The 21,989-nt window shown below is 36.4% G+C and overlaps 1 protein-coding gene and 4 long non-coding RNA genes across 6 annotated transcripts; 4 read left to right on the top strand and 1 right to left on the bottom strand.

Moving 5' to 3' along the window:
• Window positions 1-197: 197 nt before the first annotated feature.
• Window positions 198-7,589, bottom strand: LOC149035254 (uncharacterized). 2 transcript variants are annotated; one of them, XM_089192693.1, is made up of 5 exons: window positions 7,542-7,589; window positions 2,604-2,662; window positions 1,834-1,923; window positions 1,167-1,358; window positions 198-825 (listed from the first exon to the last, which is right to left on the bottom strand). In XM_089192693.1, exons 1-5 carry the CDS (start codon window positions 7,586-7,588, stop codon window positions 350-352), a joined length of 864 nt encoding a protein of 287 aa, XP_089048819.1. In that variant the 5' UTR covers window position 7,589; the 3' UTR covers window positions 198-349. The 2 variants fall into 2 exon arrangements, with proteins under 2 accessions (XP_089048819.1, XP_089048818.1); XM_089192692.1 differs by lacking the exon at window positions 7,542-7,589 and adding an exon at window positions 4,004-4,333.
• Window positions 7,590-8,015: 426 nt separating this feature from the next.
• On the top strand, window positions 8,016-8,997 carry LOC113678452 (uncharacterized). The gene is made up of 2 exons (XR_003446888.2): window positions 8,016-8,377; window positions 8,730-8,997. It is a non-coding gene; the product is annotated as an uncharacterized LOC113678452 (long non-coding RNA).
• Window positions 8,998-11,709: 2,712 nt separating this feature from the next.
• LOC113678478 (uncharacterized) lies at window positions 11,710-12,503 on the top strand. Its single transcript, XR_003446890.2, has 2 exons — window positions 11,710-11,931; window positions 12,276-12,503. It is a non-coding gene; the product is annotated as an uncharacterized LOC113678478 (long non-coding RNA).
• Window positions 12,504-15,607: 3,104 nt separating this feature from the next.
• On the top strand, window positions 15,608-16,616 carry LOC113678424 (uncharacterized). Its single transcript, XR_003446881.2, has 2 exons — window positions 15,608-15,928; window positions 16,438-16,616. It is a non-coding gene; the product is annotated as an uncharacterized LOC113678424 (long non-coding RNA).
• A 3,841-nt stretch (window positions 16,617-20,457) lies between these two features.
• Window positions 20,458-21,292, top strand: LOC113678432 (uncharacterized). The gene is made up of 2 exons (XR_003446885.2): window positions 20,458-20,655; window positions 21,114-21,292. It is a non-coding gene; the product is annotated as an uncharacterized LOC113678432 (long non-coding RNA).
• The last annotated feature ends 697 nt before the right edge of the window (window positions 21,293-21,989 follow it).

Raw genomic sequence — 21,989 nt, 5'->3', positions numbered from 1 at the left:
CTTTCCTTCTTTCTGCTGTAGTTGTCATCAAAATACTTATGCTTGTAGTTTTAATTGGATAATAAATATTGACCTTCAATGTCGGTAGGGAACAGGCTTGGGCCGTAGAAAAGTTCAACAGCTAGTCAATAGAGTTGGAGAGAAATCAGAGGTAATAGAGGCAAACTGCTGACAAGGCAAAAGACATACAAGTGCTATGGTTTATAAAATTTAGCCATTGCTTTTTACCTTTTATTCCTACAACAAGTAAAAATACCTTTTCTTTGACAAAATAATCACTAAAGTCTCTAAAATCAAGACCCCAAGGTTTAATAATGCCCACTTGTGAACAAGAGAATCTGCCCTCCTGTTACTTGGTGCATATAGCGCAGGTCAACTCTCTGCCGGCGACATATGGATGACACGGGAGTGAAACACAAACACCTTCCACGGGGAACAGTAATGAACCATTTTCGTTTGCCACCGTACCTGGACGAGCCTCTGGGTTCTTGTCAACACATATGTAGTCACGCTGGTTCTTGTGGCCATGGTATGCAGTCATCAAGTATCCATGATACTCCTCGGTCCACCCAGATGGACAATCATTCCTTGCAGGCATCATAAGCATTGAGGCACGTGACTTAACAAAACATACAACGCACGGTGCATCGTGGTCGTCAAGGGATTTCGTGAAAGGGTTGAAAAAATTTACTTCATACTCAGTTCCATACACGTATCCCGCTCTCTGATGTCCATCTTTGTACTTGTCATACTTTGGGCTGCTTGGAAGACAGAGATAGTTTACTCCACCGCCTTGATGATTGTAACGTTCGCCACCTATCAATCCTGAAATGAAAATTGTTGATGACCCTTGTTTCTCGACCTATAAAAGCAAGGTTCAATAAAAAGGGAACTCTGGTATGTTACTCGACTATTTAGGAGCACTAAAATTCTGTAAAAAAAAGATTCATTTTTCATCAACACTCCCTGGTGTTGCACTCAGTGAAATAATGATTTACTATGGCATTCTGGTACCTTAAATCCGTTTATATAGGGAAAAAAAACCCTTCGATCGGGAATTGCGAATGTGACGCATGATTATGACGCTACCACGTCATAAAATTAAGCATTGTACTTCTCAACCTCTTGAAACTGACGTGCAATTCTAGTTCTTTAATGACCCTTACCTTTGTAGACAATCTGAGCACCACTGGGACACGTGGTTCTTCCCCAGCGAACGTACTTCACCCCGGACCTCCCAGGTTGCCCTTTCTTCCCTTTAGCCCCTCGGGTTCCAGGACTTCCACGTGCTCCACGTTCCCCCTTAGGACCTGGAGAGCCTGGAACAGATTTTATGGTTCCTGGTTTTCCATCTTCTCCTGTCAAAAAAATTAATTGAAACGTCGGCTTTTTGGTTGGAGATATTTGTTTGCTTTGTAATAAACTAAATGGAACATTTTAAATGAGCACCTTCGAAGATGATCGTTTGAATCTGCTGAACATATTTTATCATTATGGTGGATTTTTGTGCAGTTTTTATGAACTGTTGGGCTTGTTGCGACAGAGCCTCATACCACTTTCATATTGTACGTTAGGAATATTCTTCGTTAAAACCATTTGCAGCATAAAATGATTGACATTGTAAACAAATGGAGATTTTTTCCTGTTCAAAATTTTTTTTTTCAGTTCTCACTTTAATCAACTCATCTTATTCAGAGGTAAAATTGTCATGTTACCTCCACCATTATCATAATCATTATTATTATGATCATTATCATGATTAAAACAAATTGCTCAGCTACTGATATGCTTCACTTCTTTAGTTTTAGTCTTTGGTTTTCCTCAATAGCTCACCTTTTGCTCCGATTCGTCCAGGTTTTCCAGGAAGTCCAGGTGGCCCAGGTGGTCCCATTAAGCCTTTCATGTTACTTCTCCCATGAACCCCTACGATATAGCGACATATATCGTACTAAACATTAAAATAACACACTGAAACTCAGTACGGCTTGTCGGTTTTAAATATATAGAAACTATTTTCCGTAAATGATTTCAACACTGCTCACCCTTTGTCATTTCAAGAGTCTCTCTGCATCTCTGTTTACTAAATTTTTCATTATATTACTTCATTTGGTCTCCTATCTGTTTGACTCACTTAAGCCTCAATACTTCTGTCTTTCTGTCTGTCATTAACCGACTGATTGTACAATGGTATATTTTGATCCTTTCCCATCTTTTTGAACAAGTTTTTCTTTTCTAATTATGGGCTCACCATCTCTGTTTATTTCTTTGTAGGTGTTTATACTTTGAGTTTATTTTTGTTTGTATCCTCTTGCCTCAAACTGACGATCTCTGGTTGGCCTTTCATAATTGTCAATCTTTAATAAATTCAGTAAGTAGCGTTGAGCCATCACAAACCTGCAGTTTCTACCTTAAACAGTATTTCGCAGATAACATTTGAAGATTAACATCAGCATTGCTGGAAAAATAATAAATTTAATTTCCAAAATGCCTCTTTTTCCCTGAACCAAGCCCTAACTTTCTGCGATACTTCGCGAACAGCTTATCTTGCACGCTATTAATTCGAATACTTTACACAAAGCCAAAGGATCCGTTATTATTAAAACCTAAAAGGTAGGCCAAAAACCACGAGTCTTGAAGTCTTGGTTTCAGTAACGCATCTATCCTGTGCAAAAAAAAATAAAAAATTAAAAACAGTCACAGTAACAAGTAGACTAATTTGGACGAAATTTGCAGAGCAGAAAATCTGATAATAAATATCATCAGGTTCTGATGGCATCATGAAGTAAAGCCTCTTAAATAACCTCGAAAAATTATCATCAGCTGAAATCATCGGTTCACGAACAATCATTCAGCTGACAGTAAGAGTCAGTTATCAAAATTGCAAATAGCGAAGAAACTGCCTCTGTAACCCCTTTTTTTCTGTTTTTAAATGATCGGCAGGAAAATTTTCACTAATTGTGAAAATTTTGAGATATTTCGTTAAAGCAAATTGAAGAAAATCAAAAGCAAACCCAAATTATCGCTGGCGAGCGTCTCCCTTCGTGGAGCCTTAGCTTAATTTTATAATATTTACTACAGCAAACGATAGTCCGAACCTTGCTCATTGCCTTTTGATAGTTGTTAGTGACCTTGAAAAGTGAAAACATAGTTTTTTTTTTAGAAAAACATGACGCTGGCGCGTGTGCCAACATTTAGCAAAAACTCTATGGAACCTCCTTAAGATATTTCAATTTTAAGATTGGTTGTTTGACATCGAACACGAACTGAATTCTTGGAGTAAAATTCTTTCATCCTTCAAGCAATTATCTTAACACTATAAGAATGATTATGCGATGACCTGGATAAATACAGAATGAAAGAAAATCATAACATTCTATCTAGTTTATTTTTCACGGGTATCTTAGTATAAACGCTGGTTTAAAATAAAGGCAAATAATGCAGGAGATATATAAAGGCTAATAGTGTGTCAAGTGAAATTTTTATGGGCATCTTTGAATGAATGCTTAAGTTAAATCAATTTTTTGCAATTCGAGGCTATCGAGACTGAAAAAGGCTTTAAGGAAATCCTTTCCTACGCCTTGTTTTGTCATGCCATCAATTGATTTAAAAGCGTTTCTATAGAGGAGATACCTTATGTCCTTATCTAAACGGTCACGCAATAATTCCCATCATCGAATCGATCATAACTTCCCAAATTTGAAGAACATCTTTTCGTTCATTTCGTCCTACCATGATACTGACACCAGTGGTTTACGGTTCGTTATAGCCGTAGAAAGTGCGCATTAGAATTCAAATTTTGCCGTCTGCCTTCCAACCGTTTGGGTAATAATTTAATTCTGTATTTGTTGTGAATGAGAGGTTTCCTTTTTGGTTTTTTGTTTGCTTGTTTGTTTTTTCTGTGGAATGCGCAGGTTGGAAGAACAGGAACGGAGTTGAATTTTGCCGCTCGCGTTTTCAGGTGCAATGATTCAAACTCGGTTCTTAAACAATCTCCAAGTCTTACTTTTCTTCCAAGGATTTCAATCGCTTGAGGACGTCTGGCAAACCCGTGGTGTTATCTTTAAACGCTCTCTGTCCACGACTGAAACTTCGCGTGGTTTTGGCCATACCCAGGAGGCAACGGAAGGCCAAACAGATAAAAAAGGCAGTAAAGAAGTAAAGGCGAACGTTTTTCGTGGTGAGATGTTTCATTGTGAAACAAACTGGCGATAACTGTTGGCCGAACAAATCTCTAACCGTGACAGTGCGATTATGACGCAAGATCGAAACTCAACCAAGAGTCATAGAAGGTACGATGAATTGTCGCCCTTGTCGAGTTTTTTCACGCGTTTATTACCTCATCATTAGAATAACAATATAGGAAGGAATAATTCGGGGTTTTGTCTTTGAATAAAAGCTAAATTCATTTCGCTTTTTCCTTCTTGAAAGATGCAGGGAGGTTGGCATACATTTAAAGGACGAGAAGATGCAATAAAACTTTCTTCGCTCTCGATTAATTTTTTTCAGTACGCGGTGCTACGCATGGATGGATTAATCATCATTTGAGTGTACTGGTTTTATCATTCAAAACATATTTCTTTTGTTTCTTGAAGAGTGCGAGACAGGCAAATTTATGTAGCAATTAGTTCTCAGAGGAGCATTTCAGAGCTCTACTGAGCACATTTTCCTCCTATGTAGCGGGATAGAATTCTTACGGTAGGCTTAGGGATGAAAGTAACACTTATAAAACTTTATTAATCAGTGGCTGTTTATGACTGATTGTAGTAAATAGCCAAACCAGTTTTAGGCACCAGAACATCATAAACGAAATTAACATTTTAGATAATTTTCATAAAAAGACAATTATAATGCTATCAAAACAAAAAATATCTCGAGCTTTGACTGGTGATTTGGTACTGGTATAGCGAAAATCGTTAAAGATATTTCGAAATCTTCAGAAGTTATCTGACTTCAGCTGGCAGCAAAATCACGTAGTTACAAACAAAAATTAGTAATTATATGCACTAACAAATGAATTAGAGACAGAGGCGGTGAAAGAAGTCGGAATATATATCAACCGAGATTGACAACCCGGTACTTGTTAAGTATTCATATATTCAGGCTATTGTTCTTTCTCATTACTTATTCATTCCGATGAGTTTGCCGACATGCCGGCATGCTTCCGAAGATCGTGAAGAGCGCAACTTCTTTGATGTAGGTGAGATATTTTTCTTTTGTTAACAGATGAAATAAACTCTCCCGGGAATCTGCTTGATTGATGTCTAATAATTGCTACGCATTCCGGTGTGTTGGGCAACATGTCAAAGACATCAACCTCGGATCAAACCCAAGCACTTATCAGCTTACATGTCTTTTCAAGTAGTAGTAAACATTGCATGCGCCGCGCGCCCCCAAACGGAGCTCGCGTATTTTAACATAGTACGGTATTTGCGATGTGAAGTTAAGAGAACATAGATTTTAAACAGGGTTCTTAAATCATTGAGAACTTGCTTTGTTGCTTTCTAAGATATTTTTATCCAGTGGAAAAAATAAAAGTACGAGTAATGAGTATAATAAATTAATAAAATGCGTTGTAGAGTTTTCAATGCACGTAATGACTCGCGTAAACAAACCCCCCTTGAAGTGTTGTAATGCGACTTGAGAGTCGATTTCGGGACTTTTTTTACTTTTGTTCCTCTTCTCGTTTCTTTGGTTATAAACATTACCTCTGTTTTGCTTGATTCAGTCGACTTTGTGGATCGATCGATCAGCGAACGCCGCGTGATTGGTGGTCGGCTTGCGTGACTCCATCGCGACAATAAACAACACGGTCAGATCAGAACAAGTTCAATCGAACAAGACGAAAGTTGTGAAAGAATGAACCGCCAGCGCGCGAACACGAGCACTATTTATGACACGCAATATTAACATAATAAAGAAGTAGTTTAATTCAAGTGCACTCATTCGGATCAAAACAAAACGATCGGCGCTCGAAATGATAAACTATTTTCGCTTTTGCTCTTCGCAGTGATTACAACAACTCGTCCAAGATCCATTTTTAAATCTTATGCGACGCTCTTTAATTCTAAAAACATATTAAGGCTAAAAATACACCGTGAATAGAAACTAAATCCATTCAAATGATTGGAGTTTATCGATCGCGAGTTCATTCATCTCAAGACATTGTAAACAAAAGGATACAAGATCACAAATCTGTTCGCGCAAGGTAGCTTAATTACACTAATGTCCAAGTCTTATGAAGTACTTTCCGCAATTCCTTTGGTCTTCTTCCAAAATATCTCACCTTTTTCGAAACGAATAAAACTGAAATCATTCGACACGTTTTCAGCAGCCACCGAAAGCAATGCCCAAAGGAATAAACCCAGCCTTCGAGGTAAAAAATCCAGCGGTGTCACCCATTTCAGTAAGTCACAAATAATCCGGGCTGGAGTCGTAATGATTAGCTGAATCTCCAAACTGCTCGGCCATTAAACTAATTAAAGTTTTGTTGGCTAACCCTGGAGAGTTAAATACACCTAGATTAGAATTGTAGACTAAAGTTTGAGGTCAATTACGGCAACAATTGCCTTTAAAAACAAAGTAGTTGTTGCCCTGGAAACGTCACTAAACCGGAAATAAGTATAAGGCGCTTAATTTTTTGAAATAGGTTATGCATGAATGAACCATGGCCACACTTATACGTTTTCAAAAGTCTTCGTTTTCATGTAGGCGAAAGTGAAGCAAAGTATTTCTCACCACACCAATGTTTTCGCGGGGTCCTCACTTTTCAACACAAAGTGGGACATGGGATTGAAAATAATACCAATCTTTGCATGATCCCTATTCTTCTTCTGAAGTTGGCTCGCGAATTGTACAAGGCTATGTCTAGCTGAAGACATTGAACAAAGCTTATAAACAGTAAGGAAAACATCATAAGGTTATACACCATCTTGGACCGATGTTTCGTTTAGGACTGGAACAGATCAAATCTGTTAATTTGTTCGTCATCGTTTTCAATAGCCTTCATTTTCATCTGTCCGCACTGAAACGCAGCGTTTTAAAATATGCTAGGCGGAATAATTTTGAAGAAACTATCTGAGCCATGGCTTGATGTTTCACCTTAGGCAAGTTGAAAATTCCTCCAAAACTTTCTTTGATTTTTTTCCTCCTTTTTTCCATCTCACTGTGATGGCTCTGTCAGCAGCTTTTTTTTAAACACGTTGTATCTGTAGTAGGTGGATGGTAACTCTTTTTAAGGATAGGGCCTGGTTTACTTACTCTTACTGCTCAAGAAAGAAACTAAAAACTCACTGATTTGCGGTTAAGAGTTGGTTAGAATGGACTATCTTACGTTCACGTGAAAATGATATCTGCGCGCAATTGCTAAAGTGTTGACGCTCATATGGATCATCTTCAATGTGGGAGTCGATTCTCATCAACTTCTATCAAATTTTCTTTAAGTTACATCAGTAATATGAAAGTCAAAAAGTAAGAGTTCAAAAATACGTAGCAAGGGAAAGAAAATAATAATAGTTTTTGCAAGGTCTTTTAAACTTTCCTACCTGGTTTGACTGACAGTATCAGGGCATGTTGGTTCATGATTAAACATATGATACTCCTTCGAATTTGAAATCTGATAAACGAGTGTTAAGAAATTGTCGTTTCTGATCCAAAGTACAGATCAATAAAAAAAAAAAGAAAAGACAGTGAAAAAATGAAAATAACAATAGCAATAACAGTGATAGTGATAGTGAAATAACTATGAAACATTTTAAGTGACATTTTCTATCGGTTGACGGTTTCAAAGACATGTGTGCAGTCAATCGAGTTTACTAAGTATCATGATGAATTTTTTTTTTATATATTTGCCTTTAAATGGGTACATCTCTTAAACTAAAAGGACGTAATTGATACCCGAGGACTTAATACCTAAATTTATAACCAGTAAATAATGCTACAATTAAATCCATATATTTTAATTAGTGAGCACCCATTGTGTGCCACTCTTTATTAATCCTTATGAAAAGGGTAAAGCCAACTATTTTCATTTTCACGGACAGTTTGATTGCTTTATAGTCTTTTTTCTACTTAGTAGACCGCTTGATAAAAGACTTCTGTCACTTTTCTTAAATAATTTAAAGTCGTTTCAGCCTATTTGAGATATAAAACAAGCGGCCTACAAGCATTCCACAGCAGCAACCCGAAACAGATCCTTACTGATCGAAAAGTATCCGAGGACAGAATGGCAGTCAAATTGTTTTCCTGTCTCCTTTGTTTTCTTTTCCTTGTAATGTTGTTTTCTCCTGGATCTCATGCCTCCCTAAACGGAGCGTGTATGGGCCTTCCCCCAGGACGTTGCGGTCGCAAAGTTGAACGTTCGCGGAAGATCAACTTTCATGTACGTATGTGCGTATACTGCAAAGTTTCGTATGGGTTTACCCTTTCCTTTATTCATTTAACACAAGGGAAAAGTCATGTTATGCCGGGGTGTTTCAAAAGCCCTGATGAAATGAAGTCAGTTGTCTCGGTTTATTTTATCCGAGAAAAGTAAAGTTCACACCACGAATAAATATCCTTGTCATATTTGTAGCTCTTCGAGTTAGTTCAGAGTCATATATTTACTGTTAGCGGGGTCTTTTTCTTACCTCTATTTTTTGGCAGGTGTATATAATTCTCTAACTATTGAACATGTTCATCTCATTTGATATGTTTTCCATTTTTCTTTTTACTTTCTCACTCCGTATTTATAGGACGATACTGAAAGTGCCTTTATGAAGCGCCGTTTGTGTGACGCTGCAAAACGCGTTGGTTGCTGAGCCGGAATTTGTGATGCAGAATGATAAACGAAGTTTCAAAGCTGTTAATTTAATCATTTTTCAGAACATATAAATTAAATGAAACAAAATGTTTACTGTCCATTGATGACATAAAAACAGGTTGGGATGTGTAAATTAAACACCGAAAACTAATGATCTAGCCCCACGTGATTGTTGTTTAAATAAAGATAACATAAATATACTTGCGTATGTTTATCGTCTATTGATTGCGATTACTGCAAACACTGTTAGTGACTGTTGAGACTCAAACTGATCCTTCTTTCTGCAATCAGCGAGTGCGTTTATTTGTCGTTACATGACTTTCCTTTTCCCATGGATCTTTACATCCTCTGAATCAATCGTTCTCCCAGGGACAAGGCATTATAGTTATCTAACCAAAGGTATATTAATTGTGGTTACCAATTGTAGTAACATGCAAGAACCTCCCGAAACTTGAAAATCGCCCGGGCCGCGAGGAAAGATGCCTTTGATAACATGAAAACTTGAAGATTGACTGCTACGGAAAATATCCTTAAGTTTATGTTCATGCTAGTTTGGCATGTTCGTGGTGGCTAAGACGTTGCTTCCATTTGATCGGCTTTGATGTGTCTGGAAATGCTGTGTGACTCCCCACGAGAAAAAGTATAATTAGGAGAGCGTACGGGTACAGTAAAATGACACGACAGACAACAGGAAGTAATTGAAAAGACGTGGCGACTTCTGAGTGTCCGATGGCACGACCAAGAATATCAGTACCTGGGTTGTCGGATAAAATTGCATGCGGTTTAAGTGAGCAAAAAGGTACGCCACTGAGTCAAATGACACACTAACTGTGTCCGCGTGTGAACAATGATGGTAAACGGCCGTCGATGACGGACTAAAACCGGTCAAACTTTGGGAAACTCTGAATTGAGCATTTATCTGGATATAATTATGAGTAAATCTGTATATAGATTTTTATTCTGAAATAAATTTCAAAATAACTCATGAGTGTTCCTGATGAAAAAGTGTACAACTTAAGCTCAGAAAGGTTGAACACTGTGAAACATACAAATTAGTGTCCACAATCTCTTGGTGTTGAATTCATAACTCCGTCTGCGCTCTCCTGCGTCTTTTCATTTTGTTTCACTTCCGACCCGGAATTTGTAAATTTCAAAATTTAAAAGAAGTTGGAGGTGGAAACAAGTCCTCTTGCACTGCTCTCATTTAATATTTGCAAGCTAAGCTGTTATTTCTTACCATGACATAAAAAGTGAAGTTGACGAGCTTTCACTTATTTTAGCATTGGCCTTCAATGAGTAAATGAAGATACAACTACTGGAGAAATTTATTTCTTTCACTTAAGCCCTCTTCGTTTTATAAAATCGGTTTTTTTTTAGGAAAAATAAGAATATCTAAAAAGTTAATTAAAAAACTATGATCAGAGCCAGGTCGTGTAAAACACACGTGTGCGTGTGTGCGTATTGTTTTTTCTTTCTGTCAGTACTCTTTGGAAAGTTTCCCTGCCTCTATTTTATTACTTAGAGCTAAAAGATAGCAAAGTCAAGTTTAATTTGAAAGACTTTCAAACATCGAGCCCGTGTCATCACTCTTATAGCTCTTTATAAGCCAACAAAAAATCGACGGTTTTTTTTCGGTGAACGTTTCTTTACTTTCTTGCCACGCTTGCAACTGAATAGAAGGTTGTCACACGTGTCTGTCAATAAAGCTTTGTTAATATTTGTATTCATTGCTAATTTGCACATGTAAGCATGGTTAAAACTTTATTACTACGATCTGGAGGTCGACTGTATACAATAATGTAGCAATTGGACTTAATCACGCTGTGTGGCTGAGTGGTAGCAAGAACAGCTGTACGTCAATCGACCGATTGATAAATGTTTTTTCTCATGTATTGTTCGTTATGACTCATATGCTGTAACAGAATTTTTCAAAGCGTGGCCTAATTTGCAGACCCTAAAAGTGGGTGAAACTCCTTCAACGGCTTTATACTAACTTTTGGAGAAAACAGGACGGTGTTCATTCTATGATTGATGAACTTGAATTCAAGGTTTCAAGGTTTTCCAGCAGTCTATCAATTGAGATCTATAAAATTGAACTTTTAGACCTAAATTACAAATGTAATAGCAATCAGGCGGCGCTGGAAAGCCAAGCGGTCAATTGATTGACACCTCGAACATCCACAACTGTTTAAAAGACAATCCCTTTGAAGGTTTATATTGCCATTAGTAAGCGAATCCAATTAAGCTGTAGATTTAAGTATATTCAACAACAGGTATGTTTTTCAGTGAGATAACAATGTCAGAGCATGGTCGATTGTCATTAAACTTTCATTAAGCCTTAGGATGTATGATTTGTGAAGTGTGGGCAAATAAAACGAAAACCAAAGAATCAGCATGTAGGAAAAAAAAGTTATTATTAATAGTAAAAGACCGGAAATCGATCCTTTCGATCAATCGCCTGTAAGGCAGCTATCTGAACACAACTGGTTACCTTTCCATCAGAATTTAGCAAACTGATAGCTTTCATTTTTCAGTCTAATTGTCTCCAAAACAAAGGAGTAAAATAAACCGACGATGTCATATTTGTCGAGTCATCTTCATAAGACCTGTGATGAGTTCATAAAGTTTCATTACACTGTAATTTCAGATAGTTAATATCCAATATTTTCTCTCACCGTGACTAGTTAATTTGCCATTTAATATTCACATCAAATGAACATTTATACATAGTCTGTCATTGTTCGCAATCTCTTTAATAAAAGTAAAATTATCCGGAAAATTCCTATTTCGCGTGGTAATTTCTTTCTTTATCGCATCTCCGTCCTTCTGTTATTAAAATCACTTGAACCAATCAAATACTGATAGTTTTGATAATTTTCTCTAAATAATTCGACACAAATTAAAGCCTATTAAAGACAGCTAATAAAAGACTCTAAAACTTTCTAAGGCAGAAGTTAAGGCAATTCTCTGAACAAAAATTGTCAACTGATAGAATGGCAGTCAAATTCTATTTTTGTCTGGCTTTTGTTCTTTTCCTGATGGTGTTATCTTCACCTGAATCTGACGCCTTTGCAAATGGGGCAAAGCACGGTTCTCCAGGTAAAAAAGGCTTTTTGGAACAAAAGGAAAAGAAGGTAAGTACGAACTATTGGTTAAATTTGGATTATTCACAATACCTAACTACTTAGTTTTTGCAGCAAGCCCATCACGTTCATCAAATTTACGAAAATGTGTCAAAGAGAGTAGAAAGAAAAACAAAAAGAGTGACAACAGTTTACCAAAATGCATAAATTTCCTGATTCATTATTCGTTTAAAATTAGCAAGACGATGAATTGGTCAAACGATCAAACAACTCGCCAAAATATCACTAACTTCAAGAAGGGGAATAACAAAGGAATCATCTTTGGCATACTAGTGGTGTCATATAAACTTTTCTACAATCATTTACTCTTCCTTTCTCTCCCTTTCTCTCCACAGGACGACGCCGAAAATGTCCTCATGAAACGCCGTGTGTGTGAAGTGGCAAGAAGAATAGGTTGCTGAACCAGAATTACAGAAGCAGCTGAATCAGACACGTATCCATCGATTAGGATTTTTAATGTTGTTATGGCACAGAAACAATATAAAGTTATGAAAAATTATTACTGATGAAAAATACACGTTGTCGTGTGAGAATTAAGAATTAAAGGAAAGTAAATGCTAAAACCTCCCGTTTGATTTTTGATTATTATCGTTATTGATATAATCGTTAATGGAACATTTTCTTTAAACAACCCTGAGTGCATGCATAAAATGTAGACTACATCAAGCACCTGTTGATCGGAGCTTTACACAAGCAATGGTGTTTTTAAGTTAAACGAAAGGACGAGCTCTAAATCCTCTACCAAAACAAAAATCCTATCAAAAAATTACTGGATCTGTTGATCATCGTATCATAAAATTTGAATGGAAATTATTTTTTCATTACATGCACCTGCCCTAAAACGAGAAAGCCCCAAAAGCAGTTAAGATGACTTAATGTAACTATTGATTGGCTTGCATTTTACTCTCTTTTCGCATAATTCTCAAATAAACCCTCTGCGTGAAAGAAGGAAAAAAACTCTTCCACGCAGTCAGTGTGCAAAGAGCTCAACGCGGAAAAACAAGAAAAAGTTCCGCCGTTTCTAAATGAGATAGTGTTTCGTTTATCTACTTCAGTGCCCATAAACATTGTGACTGTCAAAATGTCTAAACTATTATAGCTTTGAAATAGCTAAAACTAAGACATTTTTTTTACATCTTTTAATCATCACTACACATCACAGGTTCATCTGATGTTGACTTTTCAATTCTTCATTGAGATGCTTTCGTAATTATTTGCCCAAGGTGAAACAAGCTGTTTTTTCTCATTTTTTAATTTTTTTAATTTATATTTTTTACAGAAAAGGAAGTTTAAACAGATGTATTACTTTAATTTCCACTAATTGATAAAGGTGCTGTCAATGCATCTATTTTATGATACACTTAATGAGCATTTTTCCCCATAATATTCACAATATTCATGTTGAAACGATCGCTGTATGTCCTTATCAAACCTTCAACTCTTGATTCTTCCAGAAGGTTGAAGTTTGATAGAAATATACCCTTTGCAGTCCTTCACCTTGGTTACAAGAGACAAACGCTGAAAGAATCCTGTCGTAGAAAACACAGATTCGATTGGATGTGTTCAGGAGTCTTTTAACATGTAAATTGTTCCTTACACTGTGTCTCCGATCGGAATATTATAAACATCTTGAATCGCAGAACCAGAAAGGAATTAGAAAGACAGCAACGGCATTTAACCCGTAAAGAATAAACTCGTAAGACATCTTGTCTTAAACTAGATAAAACAGCAGTTAGCAAAAACATCATTCAGTAAGTTTTATCTTTAATGTCATCGTAAAAAAAAAAGCAGTTTATTTGGCAAAAATTTTCAATTCTGTTGTCTTGATTGTTAATAACTCCGTGGGCTTTCAACTGCTAACAGCTTTTAGTCTTTGATTACAAGATTTATAAAACTCTCTTGGTAAAGGTTCATCCCCGCCACCCTGGCTCATCTCCGCCGGGGTGGCGGAGTTAATATGATTTTTGTAATTCGCTGGCACAATTAAACAAACTTCTTTACAATCCAGAAAGCTCCCAGTCGTCAGAATTTTGACAAAACGTGGGTTGTAACTAATTAACTAACTAACTGGGCTACAAGACTGAATGTTTTCCCTTCCTCCCTGAAATGCGAGGGGAAAGGGATCGACGAAGGAGGGTGAAACCCTTCCCCGCCCGCTTCGCCGTTTATAGTTTGTTTACCGATCATAATCTTTGTTTTCGAGTTAGTTTATTGTGTGCATCCATGCATGTCTGGTAAATTAGTTGTTAACACGTTCAGACATTGCTTTGCCGGCACAGCAGCCGTTATTTTGGCGAGCGAGTGCTCAGTATTTTCTTGGCGAAAATTATGGCAGTGGAGACCGGGGAGAGAAATAAATTTGTACAAAGATGGTGAACGACAGTTAAAAAATTAGGAGAGGGGTAGGGGTGGGCGAGTGTGCGTTAACTCACCTCAATAAGGTACCTGCATGATGTGTCCTACCGCTGTGATGCGCTCCAACCCTGATCGTTTTAGACGTTAAAATCTTAGCGAGGGGATCGCTTCTATTATTTTTTATGGATGAAACTATTGATTCTTGCAGGTTATTGCATCTTTGCTTCTCCTTAGCACGGTTCGAATACAAAAAAGCATTACTGCAACTCAAAGCTTTATGTCCGAGCTTTTTTCTTGCAACTTATTACTACAATCTATTTTGTTCCACTTCTGCTGTTTAGGGTCACAAGGTTTATAGCTGAACAACGCGCGTTAATCGGTACATGCTGTTTCTGGTGCACCTTTACGGACTCATAGAAAGAGAAGCCTGTGGGAATCTTGACTGACTGAGATATTGCCCTTTTCTTTCCTGCTAGACTCTACTTGATGAAAAGAGAAGTTACCCACCCCTTCTTCCCTCCACTGCTCCAGCTTGTGCACAATTGTTATCCGGGATCTTTTTACTTTGGAAGGTATGTTCAACTCAATACAATTTCTTTTCATCCATAACTTTAATATCCACATACTGTATGTAGGTCAATGAAGGAAACAAATGTCATCAACATCTCTTTCATTTAGATTGGTAGTCAAAAAGCAAGTCTATAGTCATGCGGGGGGGGGGGAGGGGGAAGGGGGGAGGGGGGAATCGCTAAAAGAAGTATTTAAGACCCATTTTGAATTTTAAACTTTAAGTGGCAGTAACAAGCTGCTCTGGAATATAAATCAAACAAGCAACAATCAGCAAGGAATGTAGTCTCGGCAGTAAATAGTATTTTATGGATCAAAACATGAGTCAGAGCGTAACGACACAAAGGAGCAGGATATGACAATTATAGGTAAACAAGTACCAGACATGTTTTTATCTATTACTTATCATTATATCATTATAAAGGTATGCTTTTTAAGTAACTTTCTTTTTTAACAAAGAATATCAAAATGAAACTGAGAAAGGTTTAGTTATCCTAAAAAAAGCATCGATATCTTAAATGAAGGACAGTTGAATGACGCAGTGTTACAAAATCTTACTAATTTTTTTTCTTATTTAGATCATGATAATTCCGCACAGAGTAATATTTTATTAATTAATGTCTCAGCGATACTAGTTATAATGTTTATAACCATTCAAACAAAGTGTGCTAATCTTTATTATTTTCACAATAAAGTCAATTTTTCTTCCATGACCATTTCTATTTCTTTGTTTCTGACCTGTCATTTTTTTCTCCTTTTTTCTTAAAGATGGCCGTTTAATAACCAACCGAAAATTGTGAATGATCTTTTATTTCGTTTAAATAATTCATGGCAAATCCAGCTTATAAAACACCACAAACAAGAAGCACAGAGCATTCTACATTGGCAACCAAGATAAGTTATCGTTAACCAGAAAGTGCCCAGTGCAAGAATGGCAGCCAAATTGTTTCTATGTCTGATCGGTTTGCTCTCCCTTCTGGTGTTATTTTCAACCGAGTCTGATGCCTTTGGAAACGGAGCATTTAGCGGTGGTAAAAGAGCCTTCAAGATGATGAGTGACTTTCAGGTAAGTGCCTCCAACGCTATGAGTTTTATTTTCCCTTTTTACCTCTTACATTATGAATGTGATTTGGCATAACTGGGTACGTGCGACAAAATGTTTATCAATAAAAAAATTAGGTCTAAAATCCACGAAGGCTGAGAAAACTATTGGGGAAATGAAAGAAAAGTATTTTTCTCTTGTTCAGATGTCTTTGGAACTCAGAAATTAAACTAACTTTATTTTCATTTGGTTCATGATAATTCTGACGTCACACTTGTGCTTGCTGCAAGTTCGTAACATGAAGATTCCAAAACGGTTAATAAGTTAGAAAAAATCTCACCTGTGAGGTATCTGAAACTTTGATATGCGAAAATAGAAAAGCAAGAGATTTGGTTCATCAAAAGAAGAATATTGAATATTCAAAGGCAATTTGTCGACGTTTTCCTTTGTGTTTGTATTTATAATTTCAGAATCTGTTTTTCGGATGTTTTTAAAATTCTGTTAATTTTCTTCATTTCTTTTTCTTTTTATAGGAGGCTGATGAAAATATCATCATGAAACGCCGATTGTGTGACATGGCTAAGCGCGTGGGATGTTAAAATGTGATTCTAGATGTTGATGAAAAGAAGCAGTTTTTCTCGTAAATAACGTAACATCTCTCCTCCGAGGAATATGAAAAGGTCCATATGAGCGAATAAAAATTAAAACTCAATTGTACAGTGTCATTCTTTTGTTTCTTTACAACATATAATATGGCAGTACGTGGAAATATAACAAATAGAGCTAAAATACCCTATATACAGCAAACTACTCTGTGAGAGAGAAGGGTTAAAAGGAATTAAATAGTTTGTGCATGGAAGAAACTATGAAGGATGATAACTTCATGAATCATTTAAGTTTTCTTTTTGTTTGGCTTAACTTTCAAGAAATGCCATAATATCTATAATGCGCCACCAGTGCCAGCTAAAACAAGGTTATTGTCTGTTGAAGAAAGAGAATAGTTTCGTAATCATTGGCGTAGAATCCCATACCTCTACACTTATTTTAGTTTGAAAATAAAATAAACAACATGAGAAACAAGCTCGAGCAAAATCGTCTCATAAATAAAGCGCCTTCTGCAAAAATACACCTTTTCTTACTTAGCAATAAAAGAAAACTGATATCTAGGCTTTCTTTTTGTCTGACAAAATCTTTTTTAGGACTTGTTTGATCTTGGAATGTACATTAAAACATCAGGGCACCTAATTTACTCCAATAACAGGCAGCCTAAGCTCTAGCTGTGAGATGATCATCGTGCGTAATAAGAGTCATGGCGAAAACATAACAGTTGGTATGGGGATAATAATTAAATACAGTCAAACTCGAAATAAAAATACGTCACCTATTTCCACAGTGCATTGCTTGTTGTCTGACCGCTTACTATGTTGAAAAGAAGCCATTTTAGCGAATGATTCATTTCTAGGGTTTCTGTGCTCTCAAGAGAAAACCTAGAAATGGATAACTCGTTAAAATGGCCACGGTGAACCAAAGTAAGCGATCAGACAAAAAGCAGTGAATTGTGGAAGTAAGGCGGGTTTTTTTTTTTTTTAATTGAGAATTTTACTGTATTTTTTTATTCCTAAGAGCGGTCGCAAATATTCCTATACCGACTCTTATATTATACATGCACCACTCAGCCCCTTTTATCACCCCTTTCCCAGGAGTAACCTAAAAGGAATTTCACCTTACCAAAGCAACAATTATCAAATGAAAGATATTCTTTGATTTTCCACCAAATTATGTGAGATGCACTTATAATAAATATACAGCAGACCGTGAGGAGAACTAGTAAGCAAATCAAGGAAGGGAAAGGGTCATGAGTTATTTCCTCTGTCAAAAATATCACCCCAAAACATCAACGAAAATGCTTAAAAATATATTTATTTAGTTATTACAGTCGTTCTCGTCATCAACTTTACCGTAATGTTTTACTGGTGTTTTCCTTAAGCCCACTTCAAATTGTATACATTGATACCAACTCACAGTTGTCTCCAAAGTTTCTCGATATGAGCAATCTTTCGTAACAATTCTTTCTCAGTATAGCTTTCCAAGCAGTCGGTCACTCCCGACAACAGTAACTACTTCTACTAAACGACTGAGTCTTTATATACAATTAAATTTTGCCTTTCCTAACTCTAGAGCACGGGTGACAGTGGCACAAAGAGCGTCAGATTGTAAATTCAACTTACGATATGGACAAAGATATAAGTCAGAGCATATTCATTAAAATCCCTTTTTTCGTGTGTCAAGTTAGGCATTGGTTTCCTTGCTACTGGGTAACCATGACAACCGGTATTACCTGTCTCATGGATCGGAAAGTCGGCAACTCAACCGGCAAGCCCGCCCCTTGGAGGGCGTGGAGGATGAAACTGAGCATCCTGACAGAACTAAAAACAATATCTGTCTCTGAACCTCTACCAGATACACAGGGTGAGACTGGACATCCTGGTAGACGATCAACACATCTGTCGAAAGATCCGTGTTGGGCTTTCGTCAGTCGGTGCATTGTTACATGCACTACACAAAGAGCAGAGATAAATAAACCTATCACCTGGCCAGTCAATGCAACAGATATTGGAGTCAGTTTTTCTTGGCCTCTCCTTGCCCCTGATAACACCTCTATCTGCCAAAAATGTGCCGCTAGTCTAGCAAAAGCTGGAAATATTCTGCAAGCAGTTTCATGAAATGGTCAGTCAGAAATTAATCAGACCAAACCTAAATGAAACAGTCATTGTCGCCCCCGATGGACGCCCCTGATATGATATGATACACTTATTTTTGGAAAAAAAACGAAAAAACAAAAACAAAGATTTAGAAGCTCGAATGACCGGCGAGAGTTTCTTTTTATTTCCATTTAAAAGCATTTCAGACCAATTTTTCGTAAAAATTTGATCTCCATTTTGTGACCGTAAATGTTGAAATATCATGATATTAGCACTTTCGCAATTCGAGCAGGTGATTCTTCTTTAACATTAAGTTTTCCAAATATCATTGTATGAACCTCGTAGTGTTGTCTATTGCAAAAATGTGCTGTAATTTTTTTATTTTTTATTGTAAGTAATGTTTTGTTATTTAGTTAAACCATATATTTTAAACTTCTCTTTACAAAAATTAATGTTGCAAGAAAACACTGAATCAAATAATAATAAAACCTTGTGTGTAGGTGAATACGACACGTACTGATTACATCGTCTAATTATTCATAAGCTTGTAATTATAACTTCATTCTTTTTGAAACGTGTACTTTGCATATCATTTAAAAAATGAAAAATAAAAAATTGGAATCGAACTTTTCGGCTTCCTTCAAACTTCCCGGATTGGTCTTGTTAAAGGTTGTAAGCAGCTTCGTAGCTCATTCAATGGAATGTGATGCTCGGAAGTAATGCGTACGAATGAAAAAAAGCAATTAATGCAATCATGAATTACCCTGCAGACTGGGATGCGTGAGGCAATGCGTGACTCATATCAATTAATACATGGTGTTTCTGATGCAATTTTGCGGACGTACGGATAGAGGAGCCTGTGAGAATCTTGAATGACTAAAAATATTGCTCTTGTCTTTCCTGCTGTACTCTATTCGGTGAAAAGAGAAGTTACCCATCCCTTCCTCCCTTCCCTGCTCCAGCTTGTGCGCAATTGTTACCCGGGATCTTTTTACTTAAGAAGGCATGTAAGCAACCATGTTCAACTCAATAAAATTTATTTTCACCCATAGTTTCAATATCCACATAATGTTTATATAGCAGTGAGGGAAACTAATTTCACCAACATCTCTTTCATTTGGATTGGTAATCCAAAAGCAAGTCAATAATCTTTTTGGGGGGCGGGGGGGGGGGGGGAATCGCTAGAGGTATTTAAGAACCAGTTTAACTTTTTAACTTACAAAAATCAGTGAGGAATGCAGTTTCAGCTGTAAATAGTATTTTATGGATCAAAACACGAGTCAGAACGTAATGACACAAAGGAGCAGCATGCATGTGGTCAATTATTGATAAACAAGAAACAAATATGTTTTCATCCATTACTTATTATTATATCATTATAAAGGTATGCCTTTTTTTATTAACTTTCTTTTAACAAAGGATATCAAAATGAAACTAAAAAGGCATGGTGATCCTAAAACATGAAAAACATCGATATCTTAAGTGAAGGACAGTTGAATGTCGCAGTGCTACAAAATCTTACTAATTTTTTTCTTATTTAGATCATGATAATTTCGCACAGAGTAATATTTTATTAATTAATGCCTCGACGATACTAATTATTATGTTTTTTACGATTTACTTTTAATAACCATTCAAACATGGTGCAAATCTTTATTATTTTCTCAATGAAATCATTTTTCTTCCATGAACATTTCTATTTCTTTGTTTCTGACCTGTCATTTTTTTCTCCTTTTTTCTTAAAGATGGCCGTTTAATAACCAACCAAAAATTATGAATGTTCTTTTATTTCGTTTAAATAATTCATGGTAAATCCAGCTTATAAAATACCACAAACAAGGAGCCCAGAGTATTTTACGTCGGCAACCAAGACAAGCTATCGTTGACTAGAAAGTGCCCAGTGCAAGAATGGCAGCCAAATTGTTTCCATGTCTGATCGGTTTGCTCTCCCTTCTGGTGTTATTTCCAACCGAGTCTGATGCCTTTGCAAACGGAGGAAATAGTGGTATACCTGGTAAAAGAGCCTTCGAGGATTTGAGTGACTTTCAGGTAAGTACCTCCAACGCTATGAGTTTTGTTTTCCTTTTTTACCTCTTACATAATGAATGTGATTTGGCATAGCTGACCGCACGATAAATTTTTTCTTAACAAAAGATTCGGTCTAAAAATCACGAAAGACCGAGAAACCTATTGGAGAAATAAAGTAAAAGTCTTTCCAAACTCAGAAATTAAACCAATTTTATTTTTATTTGGTTCCACCGTACATGACAATTTTGACGTCACACCTACTCCCATTTGATTTGAGTGCTTGCTTGTGGCAAGTTCGTAACATAAAGATTCCAAAACAGTTTATAAGTTAGAAAAAATCTCACCTGTAATGTATCTGAAACTTTGATGTACGGAAATGGAAAATTTATAATAGTTATAATTTTAGAATTCCTGAATAACCTGTTTTTCGCATTTATTTTATTTCTGTCAATTTTCTTTATTTCGTTTTCCTTCCATAGGACGCTGATGAAAATATCATCATGAAACGTCGGTTGTGTGACGTGGCTAAGCGCGTGGGATGTTCAAATGTGATTCTAGATGTTGATGGAAAGAAGTAGTTTTTCTCATAAATAACGTAACATCTCTCCTTTCAGGAGTATGAAAAGGTCCATATGAGCGAATAAAAATTAAAACTCAATTGTACAGTGTCATTCTTTTGTTTCTTTACAACATATAATATGGCGGTAACGTGGAAATAAATTGAAATAGAGCTAAAAAACCCTTCAATACAGCAAACTACTCTGTGAGAGAGAAGGGTTAAAAGGAATTAAATAGTTTGTGCATGGAAGAAACTTTGATGGATGATAACTTCATGAATCATTTAAGTTTTCTTTTTGTTTGGCTTAACTTTCAAGAAATGCCATATTATCTATAATGCGTCACCAGTGCTAACTAAAACATGGTTATTTTCTACTGTAGAGAGAAAATGGTTTTGAAATCATTGGCGCAGAATCCCATATCACTTCATCTTACTTTGATTTGAAAATAAAACAAACAACATAAGAAACAAGCTCGATCAGATTTATTGTGTTAAATTTGATAGAAAAACCTCAGGAAGACCCGATTTACAGAGTTCAGTTTTATTTAGAAAGATCACCATTACAAAGCAAGGCTTGTTTCCTTGAACCAGCTCATAAATAAAGCGCTGAAGAAAAGTTTACATTCAGGCCCTTTTTTTTTGTCTGATGAAATATTTTGTAGGACTTATTTCATCTTGGAAGGTACATTAAAAGATCAGGGCACCTAATTTACTCTAATCACAGGCAGCCCAAGCTTTAGTTGTGAGATGATCATCTTGCATAGTAAGAGTCATGGCGAAAACATAAGAGTTGGTT

Source organism: Pocillopora damicornis, chromosome 13 (genome assembly GCF_964200805.1).
Source record: "Pocillopora damicornis chromosome 13, jaPocDami1.2, whole genome shotgun sequence".
NCBI classification, from domain to species: Eukaryota; Metazoa; Cnidaria; class Anthozoa; order Scleractinia; family Pocilloporidae; genus Pocillopora; species Pocillopora damicornis.
Note: the sequence above shows the minus strand (reverse complement) of the source record. Positions and strands in the feature narration are given on the sequence as shown.

Bases quoted from the DNA above. Each gene is read 5' to 3' on its own strand.
- LOC149035254 (XM_089192692.1), bottom strand. From the start codon at position 4,191: ATGAAACATCTCACCACGAAAAACGTTCGCCTTTACTTCTTTACTGCC. The intron at 2,663-4,003 runs GTAAGACTTGGA...TTTTTTGCACAG, and splicing joins TTGAAATCCTTGGAAGAAAA to GATAGATGCGTTACTGAAAC. The intron at 826-1,166 runs GTAAGGGTCATT...TTTTCATTTCAG, and splicing joins TGCTCAGATTGTCTACAAAG to GATTGATAGGTGGCGAACGT.